The sequence below is a fragment of the Mustela nigripes genome, chromosome 10 (assembly GCF_022355385.1).
Source record: "Mustela nigripes isolate SB6536 chromosome 10, MUSNIG.SB6536, whole genome shotgun sequence".
Classification (NCBI taxonomy): domain Eukaryota; kingdom Metazoa; phylum Chordata; class Mammalia; order Carnivora; family Mustelidae; genus Mustela; species Mustela nigripes.
Genome location: NC_081566.1, coordinates 41,671,364 through 41,694,759, shown reverse-complemented (window position 1 = coordinate 41,694,759; position 23,396 = coordinate 41,671,364). Strand labels below are relative to the sequence as shown.

General features: G+C 54.7%; 1 protein-coding gene across 16 annotated transcripts in view; it reads left to right on the top strand.

Moving 5' to 3' along the window:
- Positions 1-23,396, top strand: part of PLEKHA6 (pleckstrin homology domain containing A6) — a 141,990-nt gene that overhangs the window by 90,074 nt on the left and 28,520 nt on the right. For 13 of the 16 annotated variants that reach the window (XM_059413175.1, XM_059413180.1, XM_059413179.1 and 10 more), the window contains 7 exons: positions 8,190-8,270; positions 8,921-9,035; positions 13,703-13,807; positions 14,490-14,562; positions 17,178-17,278; positions 20,674-20,876; positions 22,438-22,920. In XM_059413175.1, coding sequence (XP_059269158.1) covers positions 8,190-8,270; positions 8,921-9,035; positions 13,703-13,807; positions 14,490-14,562; positions 17,178-17,278; positions 20,674-20,876; positions 22,438-22,920 — 1,161 coding nt within the window. Of the gene's footprint in view, positions 1-5,525; positions 5,610-8,189; positions 8,271-8,920; positions 9,036-13,702; positions 13,808-14,489; positions 14,563-17,177; positions 17,279-20,673; positions 20,877-22,437; positions 22,921-23,396 lie in introns of those variants that run through there. The other 3 variants (XM_059413177.1, XM_059413191.1, XM_059413182.1) reach the window with 2 other exon arrangements.

Genomic DNA, 23,396 nt, shown 5'->3' with positions numbered 1-23,396 from the left:
GCCACGAAGGCAAGGCACCCCTGGGAGCTGGCTTGCCCCAATTCTCCCTAGTTGGGTCAAGGTCTGAGGGGGGAAAAACACCTCTTGCCCAACCCAGGATGACTTCTGGGCCCCAGAATCACAGATCTTGACACTTACAAGGGCCACCGGTGCTCTGACAGTTAAGGGATGCCGTGCCAGGAATGACATTCGTCAACCGGAAAGGACACAGGCCTGGCCCACCCGGAGGGTGCTGGGGCATCTCCAGATATCCATGAGGTGGGCGGCCCTGAGCACAGATCAGGGAGGTGGGGGAGGAGGACACCCTCCCGAGGCCTGGCACAATAGCTCTTCACCGGCCAACAAGGCAGAATGTGAACATTTCAATAACCAGCATGGTTGGGCCGATTACCTGTCCTGGTTATCTTCATTGTTCGGAAGGCAAAGGGAATTCCATAAAGTAAAATAGTTTGAAGACAAGCTAATCCAGGCTGGGGTACGAGATCAGCGTGACGAGTCCCCGTGAAGTTCCCCGGATAGTCACCATCCCCCCTTCACCCCCACACACGGACACACACACCATGAACTCTGACCCAGACTAAAGACTACACAACCTGCTGACCCTGCCGTCTGAGGCTACTTTCCAGGCCCAGGGGAGGGGCCAGGGGACGATACAGGGAGAGACCAGGGGAGGACATGGTGGGGGGTAGAGACCCAGGTCTGGCCCCTGGATTTGTGATTGCCATCCCTTGGCTACAGAAAGATAGCCGGTTCCTCGGCTTTCTATCTGAGGTGGGGGCTGAGCTCTGGGTGAACACCCCCCAGCATTCCGTAACTGGCCAGAGAAGGTAAGGAGAACGACTTCGGGCCCTCTGGGGTGGGGCTGGGGGTGGCGAGGACAGGCAGAGTGAAGCAGGACACTCAGCCCAGTGGCCTAGCATTCATTTTAGGACATCCCAAGCTTGCTTGGAGGAGGACACCCTATTCTTGACTTTTCGGGAATTACTATGGCATGGGAGGGGGGGAGGGTGCAGGGGCGGAGAGAAGTCGTGCGGGTGTGAGGCTGGCAGCTGGGTCCCCAGAGCACGCACAGCTGGTACTTCGCCCTGTAGGCAGCACAGGGAAAAGAGACAGTGCGGCGTGGAGGGGCTCCTTCCCACCTGCAGAAACGGAGAAGTGCCTACCAGGGCCTGACTTCTTTTGGCCTCTTCTCTATGTGGCAGCAATAGGCAGGAGGACAGAGGAACTCTGGTGGGGAGATGATGGCTAGGGCAGTGAATTCTTCCCCGGGAATGACCAGGAGCGCTCCCACAATCAGGCGCACCGGCACCCCCAGAAACGTAAGCTGTAAGCTGGTTCTCATTGGGACAGAATCCTGGAGCAGATAAAGCTCCCTGAAAATAATGATGAAGGGCCCCTGGGTGGCTCAGTCATTAAGCATCTGCCTTCAGCTCAGGTCACTGATCCCAGAGCCCCTGTCCCGCATGGGGCTCCTTGCTGGGATGGGGTGGGGGAGCCTGTTTCTCCCTCTCCGACTCCCCCTGCTTCTCTTTCTCCCACTCTCCCTGCTTGTGTTCCTTCTCTCGCTCTGTTTCTCTCTCAAATAGATAAATAAAATCTTTTTTTTTTTTTAAATGAAAATAATGATGAGATCCAGAGGGGGAGCTGGGGAGCAGGAGCCAAACCCGTTCGCCTCCTCTGTCAGCAGCAGCCCCCCCTGGAGTGTGGATAGTCTTGGAATCTGCTGGCTGAGGGGAGAAGTGGGAGGGATGGGCCGCAGGCAGCCCCCCTTCCCGCTCACCCCGCGCCCTCTCTCCCTGTAATGAGGTGTGATTCCAGAAGCCAGAGTGCTCTCAGGATGGGGAAGCCTGGCCAGGGCTAATTTTCTGTCAGCAGATTCTCAGGAGCTATGGAAATGAGGCAGCGTGGTGTGGGCTGACAACCAGGAGGGGCCCAGAGTCTGGAAGGAGTCGAGCATATTTTTCTAGTTGTTCAACACTGATCACGGTGGGAGCACTGGGTGTCCAGCCTGGGCGCGTGGGTGTGTGCGTGTGTGCGCGTGTGTGCCTGCAAGGGGTCGTGAAGACTCCAGCTGAACGTGCTCCTTTTGTGTTTTGCTTTGTTTTGAATTGGGGGCTTTAGACTGCATTGTGCCAGGGAGCCCTCCAGAAAGAGGCTGCTTCTTGGGGGAGTGTGTTTGGAGACAAACCAGCACTGGGTTTTCTCTGTGGTGAGGCCGCCACTAGGACTTGGAGGCTGAGAGTGTCTCTGGAAGGAGGAAAGCTTTAACGAGATGGAGAGATGGGTGTTTGCAAAGTGGAGAAGATTGGCCTCTGTTCTTTGTAATATTACAAATATTATGTAATATTTGTAATATGTAAATGTAATGTTACATTTATTATATTATTGTATATAATATATATTATATATATAATATGTAATATGTAAATGTAATATTACGAAGTTGGTGTTGGCACTTCAGAAACACTGGCCCCCTGCGTCCACAATGCCCTGCCCTCCGTACACCACCTTCGTAGGCTTGAGACGGTGTGGTGGTCATTTTCTAGCTCTGGCACCTGGGATACATCTTGATTTGTTTTTAAACAAAATAATCTTAGGCATTATCTCTTATGCATAAAACATTTCACATTTTGAAAGTTTACAGCTTGGTGCGCCTGGGTGGCTCAGTGGGTTAAGCATATACCTCCAGCTCAGGTCATGATCTCAGGGTTCTGGGACTGAGTCCCCACTTTGGGTTCTCTGCTCGGTGGGGATCCTGCTTCTCCCTCTCCCACTTCCCGTGCTTGTGCTTTCTCTCTCTGTCAAATAAATAAATAAAATCTTTAAAAAAAACAAGAAAGGAAATTTACAGCTATTATTTCATAGAATTAGAAGGTATCTCATTTGTGCATGAGAAAATGAAGAACCAAAGAAGTCAGGTCACATTGCTAATTCATGCTGGTCTTGGACTGAAAGCCTGGTGTTCACTGGTGGCACTGCCCTTGGGGCCACCTTTGTAAGTCCAGTGGACACAATGACCACACGGTGCCCCATCACAGAATCTCCTTTACTGTTTGAGATGCTCCCCCTCTTTGGGTGGAATTCAGGAGGTCCTCTTGGAGACGAATTTGTAATCATTTGTCCCGGAGAAATGGAGACCTTTGACATTCCCCCAGCAGAAAAGGAAATACAGGAAGAGAAGAAAAAAGGAAGAGAGAAAAGAAACTAGTTATTAAGCTTTGTTTTCCTTTTCTAACTATTAACTGGTAAGTTCTTCCTGATGTCTAACCTAAAGAGGAAACCGATCATTCTGTGTGGTTTAGTGGTGAAGGAAAAGAAACCCAGCTAGGCATTCTGTGTGCTTGAACCCTGAGGGATTCCGAGCACTCACCAAGCTGGGGAAGCCCCTGAGCCTTCCTTCCTATCCCCTTGTGCTAGCTTCACTGGGCACGGGAGAAGTAATTTAACTTACAACTTAAGCAAAGCCTGTGGGAGGCCCCTGAGCTGGGCTTGAAGAGAAAGGGGATATATTTGCCTTCTAGAGGAAGAAAACTCATTTTCCCAATGCACCCCCACCCCCTCCTCCTGTGCAGATGAGCTTAATTTTCTTCGCCTCCTAATGAAGATGGATCAAAGCCAAGCTATATATTCAAGGGGGAGCCAGGCAGGGGAGCTGAGTGAGGGGGCGAGGCTGGCAGATACAGAGTTTCTTCTCACGGAGAGTAATTAATTTTAAGAGAGAGCCGAGATGGGGAAGCTCTTGGTAATAGAGTGTCGAACTCCAAATGCAGGTGGCTAAAATTGAAGTCAGAGCATGGAGGGTTTCTTTTGTTTGTTCATTCATTCACTCCTTGATTCAACAAATATTTATTTGGCACCTACTGCGTGCAGGCAGAGGGCTCAGATCCCCAGAACCACAGAACTCAGGTAATTGGCCCGGGATGGGGAGAGGTGGGATCTGGCAACTGAAGCCTCTTGTCACCATTTGCCAAAGTACCACGAAATAGTTGAATGTGTATACTGTTTGGATTTAAGATTTGTTGCTTAAGTATCAGGAGCTGATGACCCCAGGCTACATCCAACCAGCTTGTCGCATCACGAGTTCAGGAATAATGCCGTCCATTTGCTTATCTGTTCACTGATTGCACCGTTCTCTGACTGAGTTCTGACCTCAATCCAAAAAATTAGATTAGCCCTTCCCTTTCAGTGTCTGTTGTGGCATAACAACGGACATTTGATGACACCAGACTGCTTCGGTGCAGCTGTAAAGAACCACGTTGGTCAGAGAGGATTCTGTCATTTGGAGACAGAAATGGAATGATACAGAGAGCCAGAGGGACTGAAATTTGATATCAAAAGAGCACATCTCAGCAGCAGAAGGTAACAGTGGGTCTGGAGCCTCCCTTGCTAGAACCCTTACGAGAGCCAGGACACTGAATGAGATTGATCGCAGAGTGAGCTCGCCTGGAGGCAGGGGACTGGAAGAGATGACCTTCAGAAGACCCTTGTAGTCCAAGAGCCCCGAGACACGGAGGGCATTAGGAAAAGGGGAGATCTAACCATCTTCGGCCACTGGAGAGTTCGGGGAACTTCATGGCAATGCAAACCTCCTTGCCCCTGAGCAGATCTGATAGTCGCCAGCTGGGATTTATCATATGGCATCTGGGAAGATTTTCAGAAGTAAACACATGGTGACCCCCCTCCGAGCCCTGTGTGCCTTCCTCTTCCTCACAAGCTTCTGGAGGACGCTTCCCTTCAAGTTCACCCTAGCAGAGGAGCCAGGACCTTGACACGAGCTCTGGCACTCATGCCCATGGGCTCCACATGCCCCTCAGCCAGACCCCAGGCGGAGGGCCCGCCAGCTGGGGCTGGGTCTTAAGGGAGCACGCTGGGGACACCGCCCAGAAGCCCCGTTCCCTGTGGCCCGGCTGCACAGAAGTCTGGGCAGGCTAGGAGGCGTGGGGAAAGTTCATCTCAGCTTCCAGGCAGCGGCGACAAGGGCAGCACAAGTCCGGAGCCTCCCTGAAACCTTGTGCCCCCAGGATTGGAAGGGTCTCTGAGAAGCACGCGGATTGCAGCCCGGGGCACGGTGTTCTTGGCTGTGGGGTCGGGAGGCAGGGAAGACTGCCTTCCTGTAGGTCGGGCTGGCGCGAGCGTCTGCTGTGCAGATGGGAACGCAGCCCCGGACCACTCCGCCTGCCCAGCTACTCTGTGTCCTTAGCTCGGCGGGGTCAGACTACCTAGAAGTTGCACACCTGCTCAGCGTACGCCTGTCTCTCCGGTTCAGCATTTTCTCCCTGGGGACCTGAGCCGGGAGGATATCATCCCTGCTCCCTTATTCTGCCTCCAGCACTCAGACGACAGCCTTTGGGCTGGATGCTAGGAAGCCACAGCCACCACCTCACCCTGCCCTGGGCATCTGGGCACCCCCTGCCATCACCCAGCGAGAGCTCCTCCCCCTCCCCCAGCCCTGGAGCCTGCCGAGTGCCCCGAGCTCGGCCCGGGGACCGGAGGACTTACTTCTCAGAGGGATGGTAAGAGCAGGGTGGCCGGCAGGTCCTCTGAGGCTGCCGAACAGGAAACAGAGCTGCCAAAAGGATGTTGAAGTTTCGGGCTGATCGACGGGTCAGGTAGGGAGCTCTTCTGTGGATGGTGAGCCAAGTTCGGTGAGCAGGTGCATTGGCAGCTCGTTGGGTCGGGGGGCTTCGGAGGGAAGGCCCTGCCAGACCTGATCTGGAGAAGGAAGAGGAGTTAGGTCAATGGCTGCTGCATTGCAGTGCTTGTGAAGGGGAAGCTATTTTGAAATTGGTAGCGGCGGGATGGAGAGAGGACGTCATTCGTAGGGGTTGCTGGGTAGGAGAGTCTGGGGCAGGCAGAAATTCACTGTACCTTGAGAGATCTGTGCCAGCTGACAGCAGGCTGTGTGTGTGCTTCTGTCTGTGTATGTGTGTGTCTGTCTGTCTGTCTATACCAGTGCCTGCGGGGGAAGGTTCTAGCAGTTAGCACAGGGAGCTTGTAGAGCAGAAGGAGACTGGGGGGGCAGGTGGACGTGGGAGGTGGCGAGCAGGCGCGGTGTGCCACTGGGAAAAAGCAGAGATGTTGGCACCTTGAGGATCTTGTTTTCACAGACTGCTCACCCGCCCCCCCCCCCACACCCTGGGAGAGCCAGGGACGGGGGTGACTAGAAGCAGCTACCCTTCCTTGCAAAGATCCCCTGCAGTTAAGTTGAGGAGAGTATCCCTGTTGGAGGGAGGAGGGAATAAGTTGGAGAAGAAGGGGAAGCAGGTGAGAAACGTGTTGGAGTTCCAGCCCATGCCTGGTGGACACTGGCCAGATTTAGGGTCCTGGCCGGCAAGCCTGAGCTGCCAAACCCAGATTCCCATATAGACTGTGGCCACTGTCCATGGGGCTTGTATCTGCCACAGACCTTTGCTGTTGTTGTTGTTTTTAAAGATTTTGTTTTTATTTATTTGACAGAGATCACAAGTAGGCAGAGAGGCAGGTGGTGGGGGCGGCGGGGGGAGCAGGCTCCCTGCTAAGCAGAGAGCCCAACGCAGGGCTCGATCCCAGGACCCTGGGACCATGATCTGAGCTTAAGGCAGAGGCTTTAACCCACTGAGCCACCTCAGTGCCCCTGCCACAGGCCTTTGGATTCGATCTGAACAGGGCTGGTTTGGAAACTGAAAAAACACACTTTGATGTTATCATTAGCTTCAACAGACAGCACCGGGGGGGTGGGGTTCCTGGACTCTTGGGGTGGGGGAGGGGTTGCAACAAAATGTTACTTCCCTCAAGGAGCTGAAGGGACAGAGCCAGGCTGTCTTTCCTCCTGCCCCTGGCCAAGCAGCCCTGGGTCTTCATCGTAGGGGTGCTCCAGTGGCCTGGTGATAGGGCCCCCAAGCTTGACATGGCCTCAGCATGCTCTGTCGAGGTGCCTGCTTCTTGAGGTGGACTGAACCTGTCCTAGGCTCTCACAGTATCTCTCAAGAGGAATGGGTGAAGAGGACCTTAAAATTCATCCAGCCCCCCCCCCCCCCCGGCTAGATGCTTGCAATCTGGAACATTCTTGCCAAGTGTTCCCCTGCTTGCAGAATCCATCTCAAACGGCTGCCATGTGTGGCTTAGCCCATGGCACCAGTCCCCCTCCAAGTTCTATCTACTACCCTTCCTCCCCTGTCTCCCCCCAGAGTTGCCAGGAAGCTAGGCCGACACTCGGCCAGCCGGAGAGCCACGCACGGCAAGCCACGCACGGCAAGCCTTCCCAAAGGGGCGTCCACGGCTCTGCTCCCCATCCGCGTCTGCACGGACCCGGCTTCCTGGCAGGCTGTCCTCCCCGCACCCTGCCCCACAGCCAGGCCCCAGCAGCCCTTAATTGGGTCTGACCGTGGAGCCGGCACGCACCTGCCTGCCAGCCAGTCCGGCTGTCTCAGCAGCATCTCAGCCCCTGAGATGCAGAAACCCTGGCCCCCGAGTGTGAGTGGGTCCCTGCCCAAGCCCAGGAATGGAGCTTCCAGATTTCTGGCTTGACCTAAAGAAAGAGATGGTACATAAAACAGGAGCGGAAGGAGTCCAAGGTCACAAGAAAATTCTTTTTTTTTTTTTTTTAAGATTTTATTTATTTATTTGACAGAGAGAGAGAGACAGTGAGAGAGGGAACACAAGCAGGGGGAGTAGGAGAGGGAGAAGCAGAGCAGAGAGCCCGAGGCGGGGTTTGATCCCAGGACCCTGAGATCATGACCTGAGCCAAAGGCAGATGCTTAAGGACTGAGCCGCCCAGGCGCCCCTCATGCGGAGAATTCTTTCAGCAAATAATGAGTGAGCAATTTTTTATGTGGAGCACTGGCTGGAGCTGTTCTGGGAGAGAACCTGGTGCACAGGGACATCTCAGCTGACAGAGGTCCCTGCCCCCACCCGCGTACACACTCCCAAGGTGACCACTGAGGGGGTTAAGTGGGGCTTATTTGGGAGGTCTCTATCCGTAGTTAGCACTGACTAGTGAAAGGGGTCTCCCCACCCCCACCTCACTGCAGCTGCTTTTTCTACCACCCAGCCCTCCATCCTGCCTTGCCCAGACCCCACAAAGGACAGAGAAGCCATCTCCTACGTGGTCACCCCCTCCCTGTCACTGCCCAGGGCCGGCCCACCCTTTAGTTAGTGTCTCTGGCTTCTCCATCTTTAACATGACTTTTGTCTGTTCTTTGCCTCCACAGCCACAATGAAAGACGGAACACATTTCTACACCCAGTGACTGGCCAGGTCCCAGAAGAAAACAAAAAATTTAACTTGAAAACGTATGTCTGCCCCTCTGCTGGCTGCTTGACCTTCCCATCCCGCTTGCTGCCCCACCCCCACACTTTGCAACTGAGAAGGGGAAGGGAGGGGTGGAGAGCAGAGGGACTTCGGGTCTCTAATCAGGGTCCTGAGAAATGGAGCTTCTGAGGGCCTTCAGGCTTGATGCCCTCACCCCCTTTCCCAGTCTCTCCCAGATCTCAGGCTGGTGCCTCCCACAGGTGGTGCTGGAGGAGCGAGACAGGTCTGAGGTGGCCCTGTCACCCAGGGGCCTTTGAGGGAAGTGCTGTAGGAAGCTGATAGACCCTGAGAGCCAAATGCAAATTCCTCTCTCTGTGGATCTTGGCTCAGTCCGTGAAAGGAAAAAAAAAAAAAAAGATAATTAAACGACTCCTATAGCCCGCTGCGCCATTATGTCTTTTCAATTAGAAGGAAAAGGAGTTCCAGAATCCCAAGGTCTAGGTTTTTAAAACAAATTTACAGGAAAGAAAGAGGAAACTCTTCAAGATTACTGGCATGTGGCCTCAGAAGAGCAGAGGGAGCAGCTGAGGTGATCTCATGGGTGGCATGGTGGGGAATCCGGATGGAGCCTCTACACTCTTCATGGGTTTTGATGAGTCTCTTTCTTCTCTTTCGGTCAATGTGAAATCAGATCGGCCTTGGACATGTCCAATAAAGCAGGTGGAAAACGCCCGGCTATCACCAACAGTGACGTATCCAAGCACAACATGGTGTCCGAGGTCCCCCCCGAGCGGCCCAGCGTCCGGGTAAGTCTAGCTCCCAAGGCCAGGTGTCAGGCAGGAGTCCTAGGAAACATTAGAGCCCGTCCAGCTGTCTCCACAGGCTTCCCCAGAGCAGGCGAGGTGATGCGAGAGGAGTGGAGAGTAGGAAGGGAAGAGGGGTCCTACCAGCACCTTGCAGAAGACCCATCTCTAGACCGGGGCCTCTCAACCTTGGCACCATCAGCATTTGGAGCCAAAGAGTTCTCTGTGGTGTGGGACTGTCCTCTCAACTGTAGGATGTCGAGCAGTATCCTCGGCCCTGGCCCATCAGATGCCAGTAGCACCCAGCCTATGACAACCAGTGTCTCCAGACATTGTTCAGTGTCCCCTGTGAGACAAAACCACCCCCTTCCCTGCCCATGGAGAACCGCTGATGGAGGGGGACAGCAAAAGAGGAATAATTCATAAAGGATATGGTACTCGAGAGCTTGGAAAGGAATGAGCATCTCAGGAGGAAGAGGTAATCCAGAGAAGAATGTGGCGAAGGGGTCCAGTAAGATAAGGGCTGAGTATGTCCCTGAGGTTTAGCGCTGGAGACCTTGACCAGTGGTGGGATGGGGGCAGAAGGCAGCCGGAGGGGCTAAAGAGGCGATGAGAGGGGAGTCAGAGAGACAATGAGGAGCAGAGACTAGTCTTCTAAGAAACTAGACAGTAAGGAGGGGTTTGGTCATACAATGGAGTGTTCTCCAAAAGTTAAATCATACGATCGCTGTAGGTATGAACAAGGATAAATCTTGAATATGTACTGTTGAGTAAGAAGCAGGTTGCAGAATATGCACTAGCATTTATGGGAAGCGGCCTTCACGAGTGCACCAGCACATATGGACAGGTAAATTGGTGGTAGAGTGTGTAACCACGAATAGGCAGACTCGTTCTGGGTCAGCGGTTGCCTCTAGGAAGGAAGAAAGGTAATGAGGTTGAGGAGTGGCTCAAAGGGAGTTTCAGCTCTATTTGTCATGTTTTATCAAGGGAAAAAAAAACCCAACACCTGGTGATGATTCATTCCCTACTTTTCTGAAATATTTGAAATGTTGAAAAATATATATTTATAAAGAAACTTGACTGTTGGGGGAAATGAGGGATAGAGGATTGAATCTAGAAGACACGCAAGATGGCAAGAGGTCTTCTTGGTCATTTTGTTTTGTTTCAAGATGTGCGAGCAGGAGGGGAATGGCCCAGTAGCCAGGTTTAGGAGGAAGCAGACAGCTGTGCGTCTCATCTCCATGGAGACCAGAGAAATCTGACACAGAGGTGCTGTTAGCCCGCATAGGGAAGGAGCCTTCCTCCTGAGCTGCAGAAGAAAGGTCTGTGAAGTTAGGAAGTGTTGGTCTAGGAAGTTAAAGACATTCCCATCTGACACCTTCAGCTTCTACTGGGAAGTAGGAGGCAGGGTTTTCTGCAGAGGGGAGTGGGATGGGTGGAGAGGCACTCGGACTTGAGAATATGCCCCGGCTTTGGAGAACAGGAATGGAGGTCAACACGGGGCATGTGAAAGGTTGCGTGATGGTGTTGAAGGGTCATCTGAGGTCATAGACTTGACAATGAGTGGCTCTAGTCCACAGATGTGTGTGGTTTTCCTCCCAGCCTGGCTGGGGAAGCAGGGAAGGCAGATGGTTGGATTAGCCTAAGGTGGAGGGTTGCTGGGAGGCTGTGGCTGAAAGATAAGGCGGCGAGGGCCTGGAGGGGTTGGCAGGAGAATGGCAGAGGGGCGAGCTGCGGGAGCCGCTGTTGGGCTGCAGAGCCGAGGTGAAGCTGTGGCCGATGACGGACCGAGGAGGAAGAGAAGTATTTGGGGAGTTGCTTATTCTTTTTGTGGGGATGGGTGACCTCCTCGGGTGCCTAATCTCAGCCTTTATATGTGGATTTTTACTAGTAAAGTTTAGAAAATCACCGTATTCCCCAGTTTGGGGTGGGCTTTATGACAAGGCCCAGTTTCTTCTTTCCTTCCTTCTGCAAGTATGTACTAAGTGCTTATTGTAGCCAGATACTTTGCTGGGCTCTGGTGATGAGCAGATGAATAAGACTCAACTTTCTGAGACGCTAGGTAGCTCATGTGGTTGGGCGGCTGCCTTTGGCTCAGGCCAGGATCCCATGGGTCCAGGCTCGAGACCCGCCTGGAGCTCCTCGCATAGAGGGGAGCCTGCTTCTCCCACTGCCTGCCACTCCCCCAGCTGTGCCCTTTCTCTATCTCTGACAAATAAATAAATAAACAAATTAAAAAAAAAAAAAAAAGACTCAACTTCCTCCCTACAAAGAACTTAGAGTCTAAAGAAGAACCTGGAAAGCCAACCGTTCCATTTGCAGTGTTACAAGCTTTAGAGCACAGGAGTGGACAGAGTAGAGGGACAGCTCACTGTGCCAGGAGGTCTGGGAGGTTTTGTGGAGTCAGGGGGCCTGCCCTAGGCTTAAAGGATGAGTTGGGATTTGTCAGAGGACAAGGGAGATGAGGCTCTCCACGTCCGCTATCGTCCGTGGGAGAGGACCACCAGGAGTTTGGCCTCACAGTGAGGGACTCATCGGATAGGGGGGCAGAAGGCAGGTCATGGGCCTGGCAAATCTTACAGATCTGCCCTTGTGTGCCAGGCTAAGGAATGGAACTCCTTTGTAAGTGATGAGAGAGAGTTAAGAAATGCTAAGAGAGCATTGTGATGCCACTGTGTTTAAGAAAGGCAACCCTACTTCATGATACATAGTACACAGCAAGAAGAGATGATGGATGGCCTGAGAGGAAAGAACAGATCCGAGGACCATTAGGAACATAGACTAATCTGGCCCGCGCAAATGTCGTACAAGGAGCAGAAGAAGGAGGGTTTGGGCAACTAGGGGGATTGGAGTAGCCCAGAAAGAAATACAGAACAGGCTTGGTGAGAAAAAAGATGAGTTTGGTTTTGCACGCATTTAAGTCCTGGTTGGACAGCCAGTTACAAAACGGGGTGAGGCTAGGAGACAGTTCTTAGATAAGGGCTGGAGAACTTTCAGCATACTGTTGTTAGCCGAGGCAACGGGTACAGACGAGATACGTTGTCTATGTAGAAAAATGAGATTTGAAGTTTGGTTTGAGGTCCACCAATGGAGTCAAGTGGAGATTGAGAAGGAGGGGCCGCAGGTGGGGGAAAGAATCCTGCCACAGAAACCAAAAAGAGAGTTTCAGGAAGGACAGAAAGGTCAATGTCATCTGTGAGGAGCGAACATCCGGACTCTTCCAGGAGCCTAGTCCTGTGAGGAAGAGAGGGAGAGGAGCGGAGGTGTTGCCTGAGGGCCTCAGGGCACCTCAGGTTGGGGGTGGGGTGCGGCGTCCAGTGGGTGTGGCCATGTGAGAGGGAGGGAGAGCTGCTGAGGGGGAGAGACAGACCAACAGACAGAGACAGACTGATGCTTTAAGATGGAGAGAGCTGAGAATGTTCGCTCAGGAGAAGCAGCTAGCGGAGAAGGCAAGGTTGAAGACAGATTGGAGAAGAGATTATCTATGGAGCAAAGTCTCAGGAAATGGCGGGTGGAACGTGTTGGCCTTGAAAAGGAGGGTGCCACCTCTTCTTCTGACATTGGAGAGAAAGAGGCGACAGTGGTGAGGACAGTAATTTTCTGGGTGAAAGGGTGTGAAATTGAAGAAGAGCATGTCTGAGAGCCTGGCTCATCTCCGTGGAGCGGAGCAGGGTCTACCGTGGGGAGGGCGTGGGGGAGGGGGAGGGCAGGGAGCGGCATGAGGGGGCTGGGCCGGGCTGAGGTTGGGGACTGGGGGGCCGGAGGGCTCTGTCCTGTTCCTCCAGCTGCTCTGTAATCATAAACCATAATCTGGCCATGAGGGCAGGAAGGGGACAATTTGACGGCTCTGGGATTCTGAGTTGTAGAGAAGCTGCAAGCCGTGACGATGGATGGGTTGTTTGAGAGTGCGGCTGACCTGCCCCAGCGTGGAGCCTGGGCTTCGTAGGGAAATGACTACAACCAGGACGTCATGGCTGACAGGTCCAGAAGGAAAGGGAAGGACTGAGGAGCTCAGGGACTGGCTGGTGGTGTTGAGTAATGGAGTGAGAAAGCCCAGAGGAGGGGATGGCGTCAGGAAATGGGAATCCCGGAATTGAAGATGTTAGTGGCGAAGGGTCATGGGCGTCAGGTTGACGGTGCAGCCGTGGGAATAAGTGACAGGGTAGTAGTGAATGGTTTTGGAATTGAGGCTATCACGGTATTATGAGGTTATGGCACTGGATCAGTCATCATCAAGGGCAAGGCCACAGGGATGGCCAGATTTAGAGTGAAGAGGATGATTGAGATCAGAATCCTGTGACTCTGAAGGAATGTTCTAGAAGCTGACAGTGATGAGAAGGGCTGAACAGTGGAAGACCAGCTTCCAGACAGTTGAAGAAAGATAGCTCAGGAGTGAAATGAGAATTCTTATTTTCTCCTTAAAACAACAACAATAACAACAAAATCCATACCACTGTGAGACAGGTCAGATGGTTCTTTTGGGCCCCGTTTTAGTGGTAAGAAAAAGAGTCAAAGAATTGGAAAGCTGTACCCTTGAGTTGGTCCTCTTAGGGTGAGGACCCCCGAGGCGTGGAAAGAGCCACAGCTCCCAGCAAGGGTAGCTCCCGCTGCAGACAGAGCAGAGAGGGGGAGAGAAGAAAGCAGGCTGGTTTCTCTGTCTGCCTCCCCAGGCTACCCGAACGTCCCGCAAGGCCATCGCCTTTGGGAAGCGCTCACACTCCATGAAGCGTAATCTCTCTGCTCCCGTCACCAAGGCAGGCTGGCTCTTCAAACAGGTGAGGCCTCCTCCGCCGTCCGCCCACCAGGACCTCCACTTTCTCTCACTCCGATTCCTCTGTAGTTGCAATAATGGTCCCTTGCACGTTTTGATACGTCCTCCTGTGTCCTATTTTTGATATTGGATATATCTCTTTGAATGAATCTCCTAATTCTATAAAGACTCAGAGAAGTTGAGTATCTTCCCAAAATCACACAGAAAAATTAGTGTCACATTTGGGAACCCAGCCAAGTCTCCTAAGGGGCAGACGGCATGACAGAAATATGCTGGGTCGCCAACCCTGTCAGAACAACCCACTGGCTCGTTCTCGGGAGGTCCCTCTTGCTGTGAAGGAAGAGGGGTGTTCTTGGTCCTGGGGTCCACTAATTCTTCCCAGTTTGACCTCCCCACCCTCCCTGCCGACCCTCTGCCCTCTCATTCTGGCTCACCTCTCACCCCTTCTTTCTTCCCCGGGAGAGACGCTGAGGCCTGAGATGACAGAATTGGAAGGTTACAGACAATGATCTAATGTCACTTTCCCGCGTCTGAGGTCCCAAGGGGTTTGGCTGCACTTGTTAGCGGCAGAGCCGCTGCGGCCAGAGGCAGGATGGCCTTGTAATTGGTGCCAAGCTCCTCCCCCTGCATCCCCCCTCCCATGCCCAGCTCACAGTCCCTCCCCTCTGTCCTCTCGCATCCTACAGGCCAGCTCCGGGGTTAAGCAGTGGAACAAGCGCTGGTTTGTCCTGGTGGATCGCTGCCTCTTCTACTATAAAGGTGAGCTTGCCTCTTCTCCTGGGGCTGGCCGGGGCCGCAGGAAGGCAGGGCCCACCACTCTTCCTTGTTCTGCCAGATCCCCGGGCTCTGCTTCAGGTGGACGTTGGTCAGTCACGGGGGTGGGGGTGGGGACCGGGGTGCAAACCTGCCCCATAGCCTCTAGCACCCATGGGGCGTGACCGTGGGATAAAGACAGAGCCTGCTTGCTCACATGGTCACTCACTCACTTGACATTCAACAGTATTTACCAGGCACCCTCCAGGTTTCAGGCAGAGTTCCAGGTGCTGCTGGGGGACACAGTAGGCACACAGCACAGTCATGCGATTGAGGGTGAAGGGTGGGGGATGGGCTAGGAAAAGGAGGAAGCGGAGGAAGGCCCCCAGTCACTACTAGCAGGTGACCTACCAATCGGAGCTTGTGTGCTGATCTTCCTCCTGTCTCCCTGGAGCATGTGAGCCGATCTATGAAGGCAGAAATCTCGGTTTTGTTCACTGTGATAGCCACAGTGCCTAAAACAGCACATGGCACATAGTAGGTGCTCAATCAGTGTTGAGTAAATGAATACACCCCAGTGTCCACCTGCTGTGCGCACGCCAGCACTCACTCCCAAGCCTCTCAAAAAAGAGAGAGAGACCTAATAACTTTGGTGAGGCAGCCTCTAGGAAGTTATTTTTGAAATCGTACAGCAGTGTTGTGTCAAGGAGATCCCGAGGGAGCTAGAGAGGGACGGGGGCAGGGATGGCCCTGTCACACTGGTGTGGGGCCACAGGAAGAGAAGGGTGCAAGGGTTTTGTAGTGGGAGAGCCTGTTCCCTTTCCCCCATGCCCTGGGCATGGCAGAGCCCCGACTTCTTTGGGCCTCCTAGGGGCAAGGCAGTAAATCATTAACTTTCACAAAGGTTGTACCCAGTGACCCCTCCAGAATGCTGCTGTCCCTGAGCCTTGAGTCGCTACCACCTGAACCCCAAAAAGAGAAATCAGGAAGGGGCTGCAGAGACAGGATCCAGCCCCAGGAAAAACGCCAAGACTAGGGGAGAAGAATCTGCCAGGGTCTGGCCCCTGGTGCTGGGCCTCTGGGACCCAGGGCTGGTTGGAGCCAGAGTCTGAATGAAGCTGACGGAAAGCCAGGATCTCTGCAGGGGAGAGACTCTGGGACTGGCCTGAGGGGAGAGACTGAAAAGTCATGAACTCAAAGGGCACCGTGATGGGGGCCACCATCCACTGGGAGATGCTCTCAAGAGACCCTGTAAGCATTGGCCGGGACACTACCTGGCAGAAAGCCACCGCCTCCAGAGGACGGCAGCCTCCACTTTCCTAAGGAAGCCCTGGGTCCGCGGCCCCAGGCTCCTCCTGATCCTTGGGCTTCGGCCTTCCTCTGGTGCCACGCTGACTCTGTGGAGGAAGCTGGACCTTAAGCCAAGTCTCTCGTGTGATGAGGGAGGGGAGAAGGGGTGCTCATGACTTTATACTCCCCGAGATTCCTTCTGATGCCTAAAGGAGAGTTTTCCAGCGTTTCTACCCTTGGAAGCAAAGAGCTATCCCAGGGAACTGGGGAGTTGCCCCCCCATTCCACAGAGCACCCCCACCCATCATCTGTGGCTCCGGCTGATGAGCTCATCCATGGGGCTCCTTGGAGATCCAGGATGAATTACAGAGAAGCCTATTTGTTAGCCTGTGTGGGGACCAGAGGGCTGAGGGGCTCTGCAGGGGTGTGTCTGCTTGTGGAGACATGGGGGGCCAGGAAGGGGAGGGCAGACCTCTGTCTGGAGAGGACAGAGGAAGCTGCTGGGTGCCTGGGAGAACCTTAGAAACAGGTACCCAGAGGAGCCAGAGCGGAAGACGGGGCTGTCTGCTCTGCCATGCCCGATCCCATTATCGTCCCGTTACGTGTGCCCCTCCTGGAATCGTCTTGCTTGGGGAGGCTCTATAGATGAGACAGTGGCTCGGAAGGCTTCCTGGGGAGGGGCACCTGGCTGGCTCAGTCAGTAGAGCAGGAGCTTGATCTTGGGGTTGTTTGAGTTTGAGTTTGAGCCCCTGGTCTGGGTGGAGTTAAAAAAAAAAAAAGAGTGTTTGCTTGGGAGTCAGACTTCTTGGGTCTGAAGACCAACCCAGCACTCTACTCCAGTAATGTTGGACAAATTACTTAACCTCTCTGTGCCTCCACCTCCTTTCCTGTAAAATGGGGGTAATCGCAGTAATCGTGGGTAGGGTTAAACTCATTAAGACATCTAACTTAGAACAGTACCCGAAGGACGGCAAACCCTCCATCACAGTAGCTGCTGCTTTTTTGCTTACCTGTATCCCAGAAGGGAAGCTCCCTGAGGGCAGGTGGCTCTTCTCTCCCAGCCACTGCTATAGTCCCAGGCTCTAGGACGGTGTCTGCAAGCCAGGCTCCCCATCTGCAGGGACTGTGCCTCTCCGTGTTGTGCAGAGTACAGCCTGTGTGCTGGTGGCTGGCGGACCGGAATGCCTGATGAGCCACACGTGCCTATTGCGATTAGGGTTAGGGTTAGGGTTATCGTCATTGTCATAGGGACAATAGACGCCGGCCCTCTCCCTACGCACGCGCACTCAGCAGGCACACGTGTATCACCTGGGCCTCTGTGTCCCCGACAGATGAGAAGGAGGAGAGCATCCTGGGTAGCATCCCCCTCCTGAGCTTCCGGGTGGCCGCCGTGCAGCCGTCGGACAACATCAGCCGAAAACACACATTTAAGGTCAGTTGGCTTTCCTCTCCCAGGCCAGGTGCGGAAGGGAGGCCTGCTCTTCGAGGGCATGAATGAACGGAGAAGAATCCTGAGCCCCCTCCCCAAGGGGTCCCCAGTGGTAGTAGGAGGGAGAAGGCCGTGGCCCCTGGAGTCAGTCCCAGCTCTATCAAGACCACCTCCTCTTATCTCGGGAGTCAGCTGGGTGGGTCCCCTCAGGCTGGGCTGAGAGAGATGGTTTTCAGTGGTGCCGCAGTTTTTCCTGGGGGAGAAGTACTTACGTCCTGAACCCATGAACCCTCTGCACGATGGCCCAGCAGCAGGGACAGGGGCTGTGGGCTGGTGGCGTTCTGACCTCCCTTCTAGACAGCAGTGTAGGGAGCTACATTGGGCCCAGGGAACTAGACCCCCAGTCAAACCTACACAAATTTCAATCTCTAGAGAAAATTAGGAGTTGAGTTTGATCACAGTAGAGAAAGACGAACCTCATGCAGACCGTAGTTTGGGAGAACAGGAGCCCGAGAAGATGGGCCTCACCCACCCGCTCTGTGTCATTCCCTGGGAACCCCCCCAGGGGACCCACCCATCAGAGATGGGCTGGCAACTGGCTCGTCGCAAGCTGGTGTTTTTCCACATTTAAAAATTCATGACCCACTAAAAACAATAAAAATCCTGTGCCCTTTTTGTATTTTATGATGCAAAGACCAGAGTCTCCTTTTCATTTCCAAATATAAAATTAGGATACCAGCTATGCATTTTCTTAGCAGAAAGCCCTCCCTCCCCTAGCTGAGAAGGGCTGTCCAAGTCCCTGAGAACTCAGAGCTATGGTGTGGGATGATGATAGAAACTGCAGGTAACGCCTGGTCAGTATCCAAGCCTGTAGGACCTCAGAGACTCTGCCCCTTTCTGTGCTTCCGACTCCAGTCACCTGATCGTGGAAGACAGGAGGGCAGCGTGCACAGGGGCTGCTTTGGTATGTGATTAGGGAACAAGGAGGGCCTTCTTTGGTATGTGATTAGTTCCGAGTTTCCTGGGGTCCTGTCCGCCAGAGGTGTGAACACAAATGAACAATTAATAAAACTCTCGCTCCAGGGAGCGGAGTTCCCGCCGGGGAAGAAGAAACAGGTTGTTTAACCAACAACAGACAGCCCTACTGTACACATTCACACACACACCCCCACACAGCCCAACAGCCGGTCTCACTCTCCCCTCCAGACCTGTGCACAGACACAGCCACTCTGCAGCTCGGAGCTGTGCCAGCACCAGGCGTCCCGAGTGACTGACACGCACGCACGCACACACACACGCACACACGTCTGCCATCAGCCCCAGCTCTCTGCACACAGCCGCCCCTCTCCTCCTTCCTGTTCCCCCAAGGAGTTCACTGCCTCTTTAAAACCCAACTCTGAGGGCCAAGTTCAGTGGCCCACAAAGGGTTCCAATTGTGGCTATTCAATGGCCCTTCCCCAGGGAAGGGTGGGGAGTGGAGACAGATGGGAGGCTTGTCCTGTTGTTGGCCACCAAGTGAAAGTCTTGGATGGCGAATAATGAGCTGGGCACTAGCCCTGCCCAGCCTGCTGCAGAAAGACTTAACCTCTTCCTAACCCAGCCCCGTGGGGGCTCGGTGGACTTCACTGCACTGGGGTACCTTCCTCGCTTTCATGGTGCCAGGCCACTGTCCCCTCTGGCTGCCCATTCACTGCCCTGTCTTTTCCCAGGCCCCCTGCCTTTCCCTGTTGCAAGCATTTGCTCCTGTGCCTTTGCTCTGTCCTTGTTTCCCTGTGGGCATGCTTTGTCCTCTAGCTTGACCGTGAGCTCTTCAAGTGCAGAGAGCATGTCTGTTTTCCTGTGATTGGTGCCCAGAGCAGAGCTCTGCACGCACAAGACACTAGCAAATTAATTCACTTGCTGCCCACTGGTACCAGCCCCAGGTCACGCCTACCAGGTCCACCTCTATCTCTCTCTTCTCTACAACAACCCGGTGTCCTCCACACCAGAGCTCGCCAGGGCCCCTCCCCTCTGTATCCTTGTGCAGTTTCAACCCCCAGATGCCTCCTTACAGCTTCGCTGGCTGGAAGCATCTCCCATCGTCTGCGCACAAGCCGGGCCCCCTGCTGGAGGGTGGGATTGGGCAGGAGCCAGAGGAAGTAGGACATGTTATTGGGTAAAAACTCCCGTCAGATAGGAATCGTGTGTCTGGGACAGGTGGTACAGAGGAGTGAGGGTCCAGCCAGGAAAGCATTTGGAGGGTGGGGATTTGACACTGCTGCTTAGGAGAGCCCTGGGGCTTGACCAGGAGAGCCCTATCTTCTCTCCTTCCCACCCTGAGAGACCCATGATTTCACACCCACGGAGTCAGAGACCAAAGGGAGGTTCACATCTGAGACTGTTAATCACTTGGATTTCTCATGTTGAGTGGGGTAAACCAGGCTACCAGCTTTTCCTGGGAGATGGAAGGTCTCACCGGGAGAGTACGCCAAGGTCCCAGAAAGAATTCAGCTCTGGAGCATTTTCCCTTGTGGCCTGAGAACTTCGAGCTTTACCAGGAAGATCCTTCCCCATAGACAGATGCATCACTTCAGGCCAGAACAAAAACCCAAGTCAAACGCAGCTGCAGAGCTGGATGGGGACCAAGCTAGGATCAGCACTGGGATGCCTGGAATCCTCTCGGCCAGCAGCCCCAGTTGTCTTGGGGCAAGCTCTCCACTCCCCACCCTTGTCCCATCGGGTGGCAGCGTGAAAACGAGTAGAAGGGGGTAGCCTGACTCACTCCCCACTTCCCTCTGCTGCTCAATATTCCTGCCACATCATCTTCTGTCTCCCCCTCTGGTGTCTGGTTGACCTGTTCTCTGCTTCTCCTCCTTCTGACTGCGTGAGGACCCCTCCTCTGGACAGGAGCTCTCTTCTGGGTTCCCGCCTGCCGCACCTGCCCGCGGCCACCGACTAGGTAGCGTGCTCCAACCATCAGTGCATGCCCCTTGCACGCCCAGGGAGACGGAGACCTGGCTGTCTCTCTGCCCAGGAGAGACAGTACTAGCTCCTCCGACTTGAAGCCAGAGCCAAGACTGGCTTATGCTCGGGGGCAGGGTGGGGGTCATCTGTCCCAGACATCGGGTAATAATTGCCCTTCAAATCAAAGATGGAATTTGATGGGAGAGTGGGCGTAGTAATTGTCCTTCCTGTTTATAATCATCTCTGGGAGGGCAGGTGAGCTTACCTGGCTATTGGATGGCTGGGTCCAGAGAGCTTGTCTGTATGCTAGCTGGAGCCCTTGGCCCAGCTGGGGGCTGTCCTCCTCACCCTACTCCTGAGCTCCGGGGGAGGGGTGGGCAGGGGAAGAGCTGCAGGTCAAGGGAATAGCCTGCCTGACCACCTGTCCTGTGGATATGGCTGTCTTCTCCCTACAGGTGACTACGTGCTGGGTGGATGAGGCCGGGGCTGGTCCCACGCACTGCCTCTCCCCACAGGCTGAGCACGCCGGGGTCCGCACCTACTTCTTCAGCGCTGAGAGCTCCGAGGAGCAGGAGGCCTGGATCCAGGCCATGGGGGAGGCTGCCCGGGTGCAGATCCCCCCAGCCCAGAAGTCGGTGCCCCAAGCTGTGCGTCACAGGTGAGTTCCAGGGCCCTGGGCCTGGGTGGGGGGAGTGCCAGAGAAAGAAGAGTGAGGAAGCACCCCAGTGTCTGACCTCCTGAGCCCAGCGTGCTGGCTTGAACCTCTGAGGACATGTAAACTGCTCCTTGCTCCCAGCGGGGGACCTGGCTTCGGGATTTCCGGGCCTAGAGTCTCTCTTCCCCTGACTGGCTCTTCCTCTTCTCTCTGGGCTGGTGGAGGCCAAGAGAGAAGTCAGGTTCCCTCACGGCCTGGCCAGGAGCCAAAGACCAGGGTCCTTTGCTCGTTTAGTCTTGGCTGTGTGCATTAAGCCCATGACTTCTGGAGGAGGGTGGACTTGGGTTCGAATCCCCACTTAGCCCCTTGCCCACACTGTGACCTCAATGTGAGTTACTCAGCCTCTCTCAACCTGGATTTTCTCTGCTCGAAGACAGCAGTTAGAATCATCCCTCACGGTGTGGCTACAAAGCCAGGCCGTGCCACAGACACTCAGCCCACAGCGGGCCCCATCGCTGTCCCCACCCGCCACCCCCCTGCAGCCTCGGGGCCTGTCTTCACTCAGCCTGTGGAATCTTGAGGTAGATGTTAACAGGGATCCAGAAGAAGGAGGTTTTACAGTATAGACAGATTCCAAGTCTATTTTGGGGTCTGAGAAGTGTTTACCAGGCAGTGTCGCAACAAGGATGCTTGAATATGTTGGATTTGGGAAGTGGCAGGGAACGCGTCACGAGACTCCATCTTCACGTCAGCGGGGGGGGGGGGGGGGCGCACTTCCAGAAGTTCATTCGTTCGGTCCATAAATATTTACTGTAAGTAGGTATGTGTCAGGCACCGAATTGGGTGCTAGGAAAACAAGGGAAGCCGAGTCTATGCGCTCCTGCCTCGTGGAGCTCACTCACGTTCTGACAATCAGTCCTGGAGGAAGCTTGTTCTGGAGCCGGGAGCCAGCGTGCTTCTGTGCCGAAGATGTTTGAGGTGACAGCTTTGGCGCCTGGCACGTTTGATCTCACAGTCCTGTGGGGGGAGGGACTGGTCCACCCCTCCTGCCAGCAAGGAGCCCGAGGCTCACTGACGTTAAGGAACTTGTGTAGGACACAGGGCTGACCGGTAACAAGCTCCGTAACAAGCCAACGTCAAGGACAGTCACTGTGACGAAGCTTTGGTAGGGTGTGTATGGAGCTTGGGGGCTGGCGCTGAGACAGACGGCCGAGGAGACCACATCTGGGGGAGGTCAGGGTTGGCCGCAGCTTCCGAAGGCTGGATTCAGTGCAGGTCAGCGGGAGGGAGCAGAGAGTGACCCGTGGAGGAGATCTGGAGGGTAAAACGAGCAAACTGTGCACAGGCAAGCTTGGACTATGTTTTATGGTGATTGCCCAGGCTGGAGTGAGAAGGCCAACTGGGGGGCATTTAGGAAACAAAATGGTCATTCTCTGAATCCCTCTTCCACTGCCGCCTTCCTGCCCTCTCTTCTCCACTCCTTTTTCCTTCCCAGTCGACCACCCCTTGCCCAGCTCCGCACTGGCCTGGGGTCATTTACAACATCTCCCTTGGTGTCCTGCAGCCACGAGAAGCCAGACTCCGAGAACATCCCACCTAGCAAACACCACCACCAGCCATCCCACAACAGCCTCCCCAAGCCAGAGCCCGAGGCCAAGACTCGAGGGGAGGGTGATGGCCGGGGCTGTGAGAAAGCCGAGAGGAAGCCCGAGAGGCCCGAAGTCAAGAGCGAGCCTCTGGTGAAAGCCAATGGCATCCAAGCCGGACCAGAACCAGCCTCGGAGCCTGGCAGCCCTTACCCCGAGGGACCGAGGGTCCCAGGGGGAGGAGACCGGTCTGCCCAGCCCAACGGCTGGCAGTATAGCTCCCCGAGCCGGCCCGGGAGCACAGCTTTCCCGCCGCAGGACTCAGAGAGCGGGGGACACCAGCGGAGCTTCCCCCCACGGACCGACCCCGACAAAATCGCCCAGCGCAAGAGCTCCATGAACCAGCTTCAGCAGTGGGTGAACCTGCGCCGAGGGGTGCCCCCGCCTGACGACCTTAGGAGGTGAGTCCCGGTGGGGTGCCGGCGTGGAGCCAGGGTGATGTTAGGGCTAGGGCGGGCGGTGGGGGGAGCTGGGGAGAGGTGACATGCGCAGCATTCCCTGCCAGAAATCTTTTGGAAGCCGGGCTGAGTTGGGACATCAAGTAGACCCTCCTGCCCAGGATTCCTAGCACATCCAAATCCTCCACGGCCCCAAGGCTCTAGGGGTGGACTGGGACCCCAGCCCAGCTCCTGCCCTGTCTGCTTTCTTCAGAGACAGGGCCAGAGCTCCCGGGGCCTCTCTGAGAGGAGGCAGGGTGCCCAGAGGGCGGGCAGGCACCCAGAGGGAGGGGACTTCAAGCTGTGCAATCCGAGAGCCATCCGCGCATCCTGCCCTCTTACGACACCCTTGGTGCCACCGAGTATCTCTGCCACCACGAGCCTCTATGGCTGCCAAGCCAACTCAGCCCCGTTTTGAACAGTTCTAATTATTTGAAAGT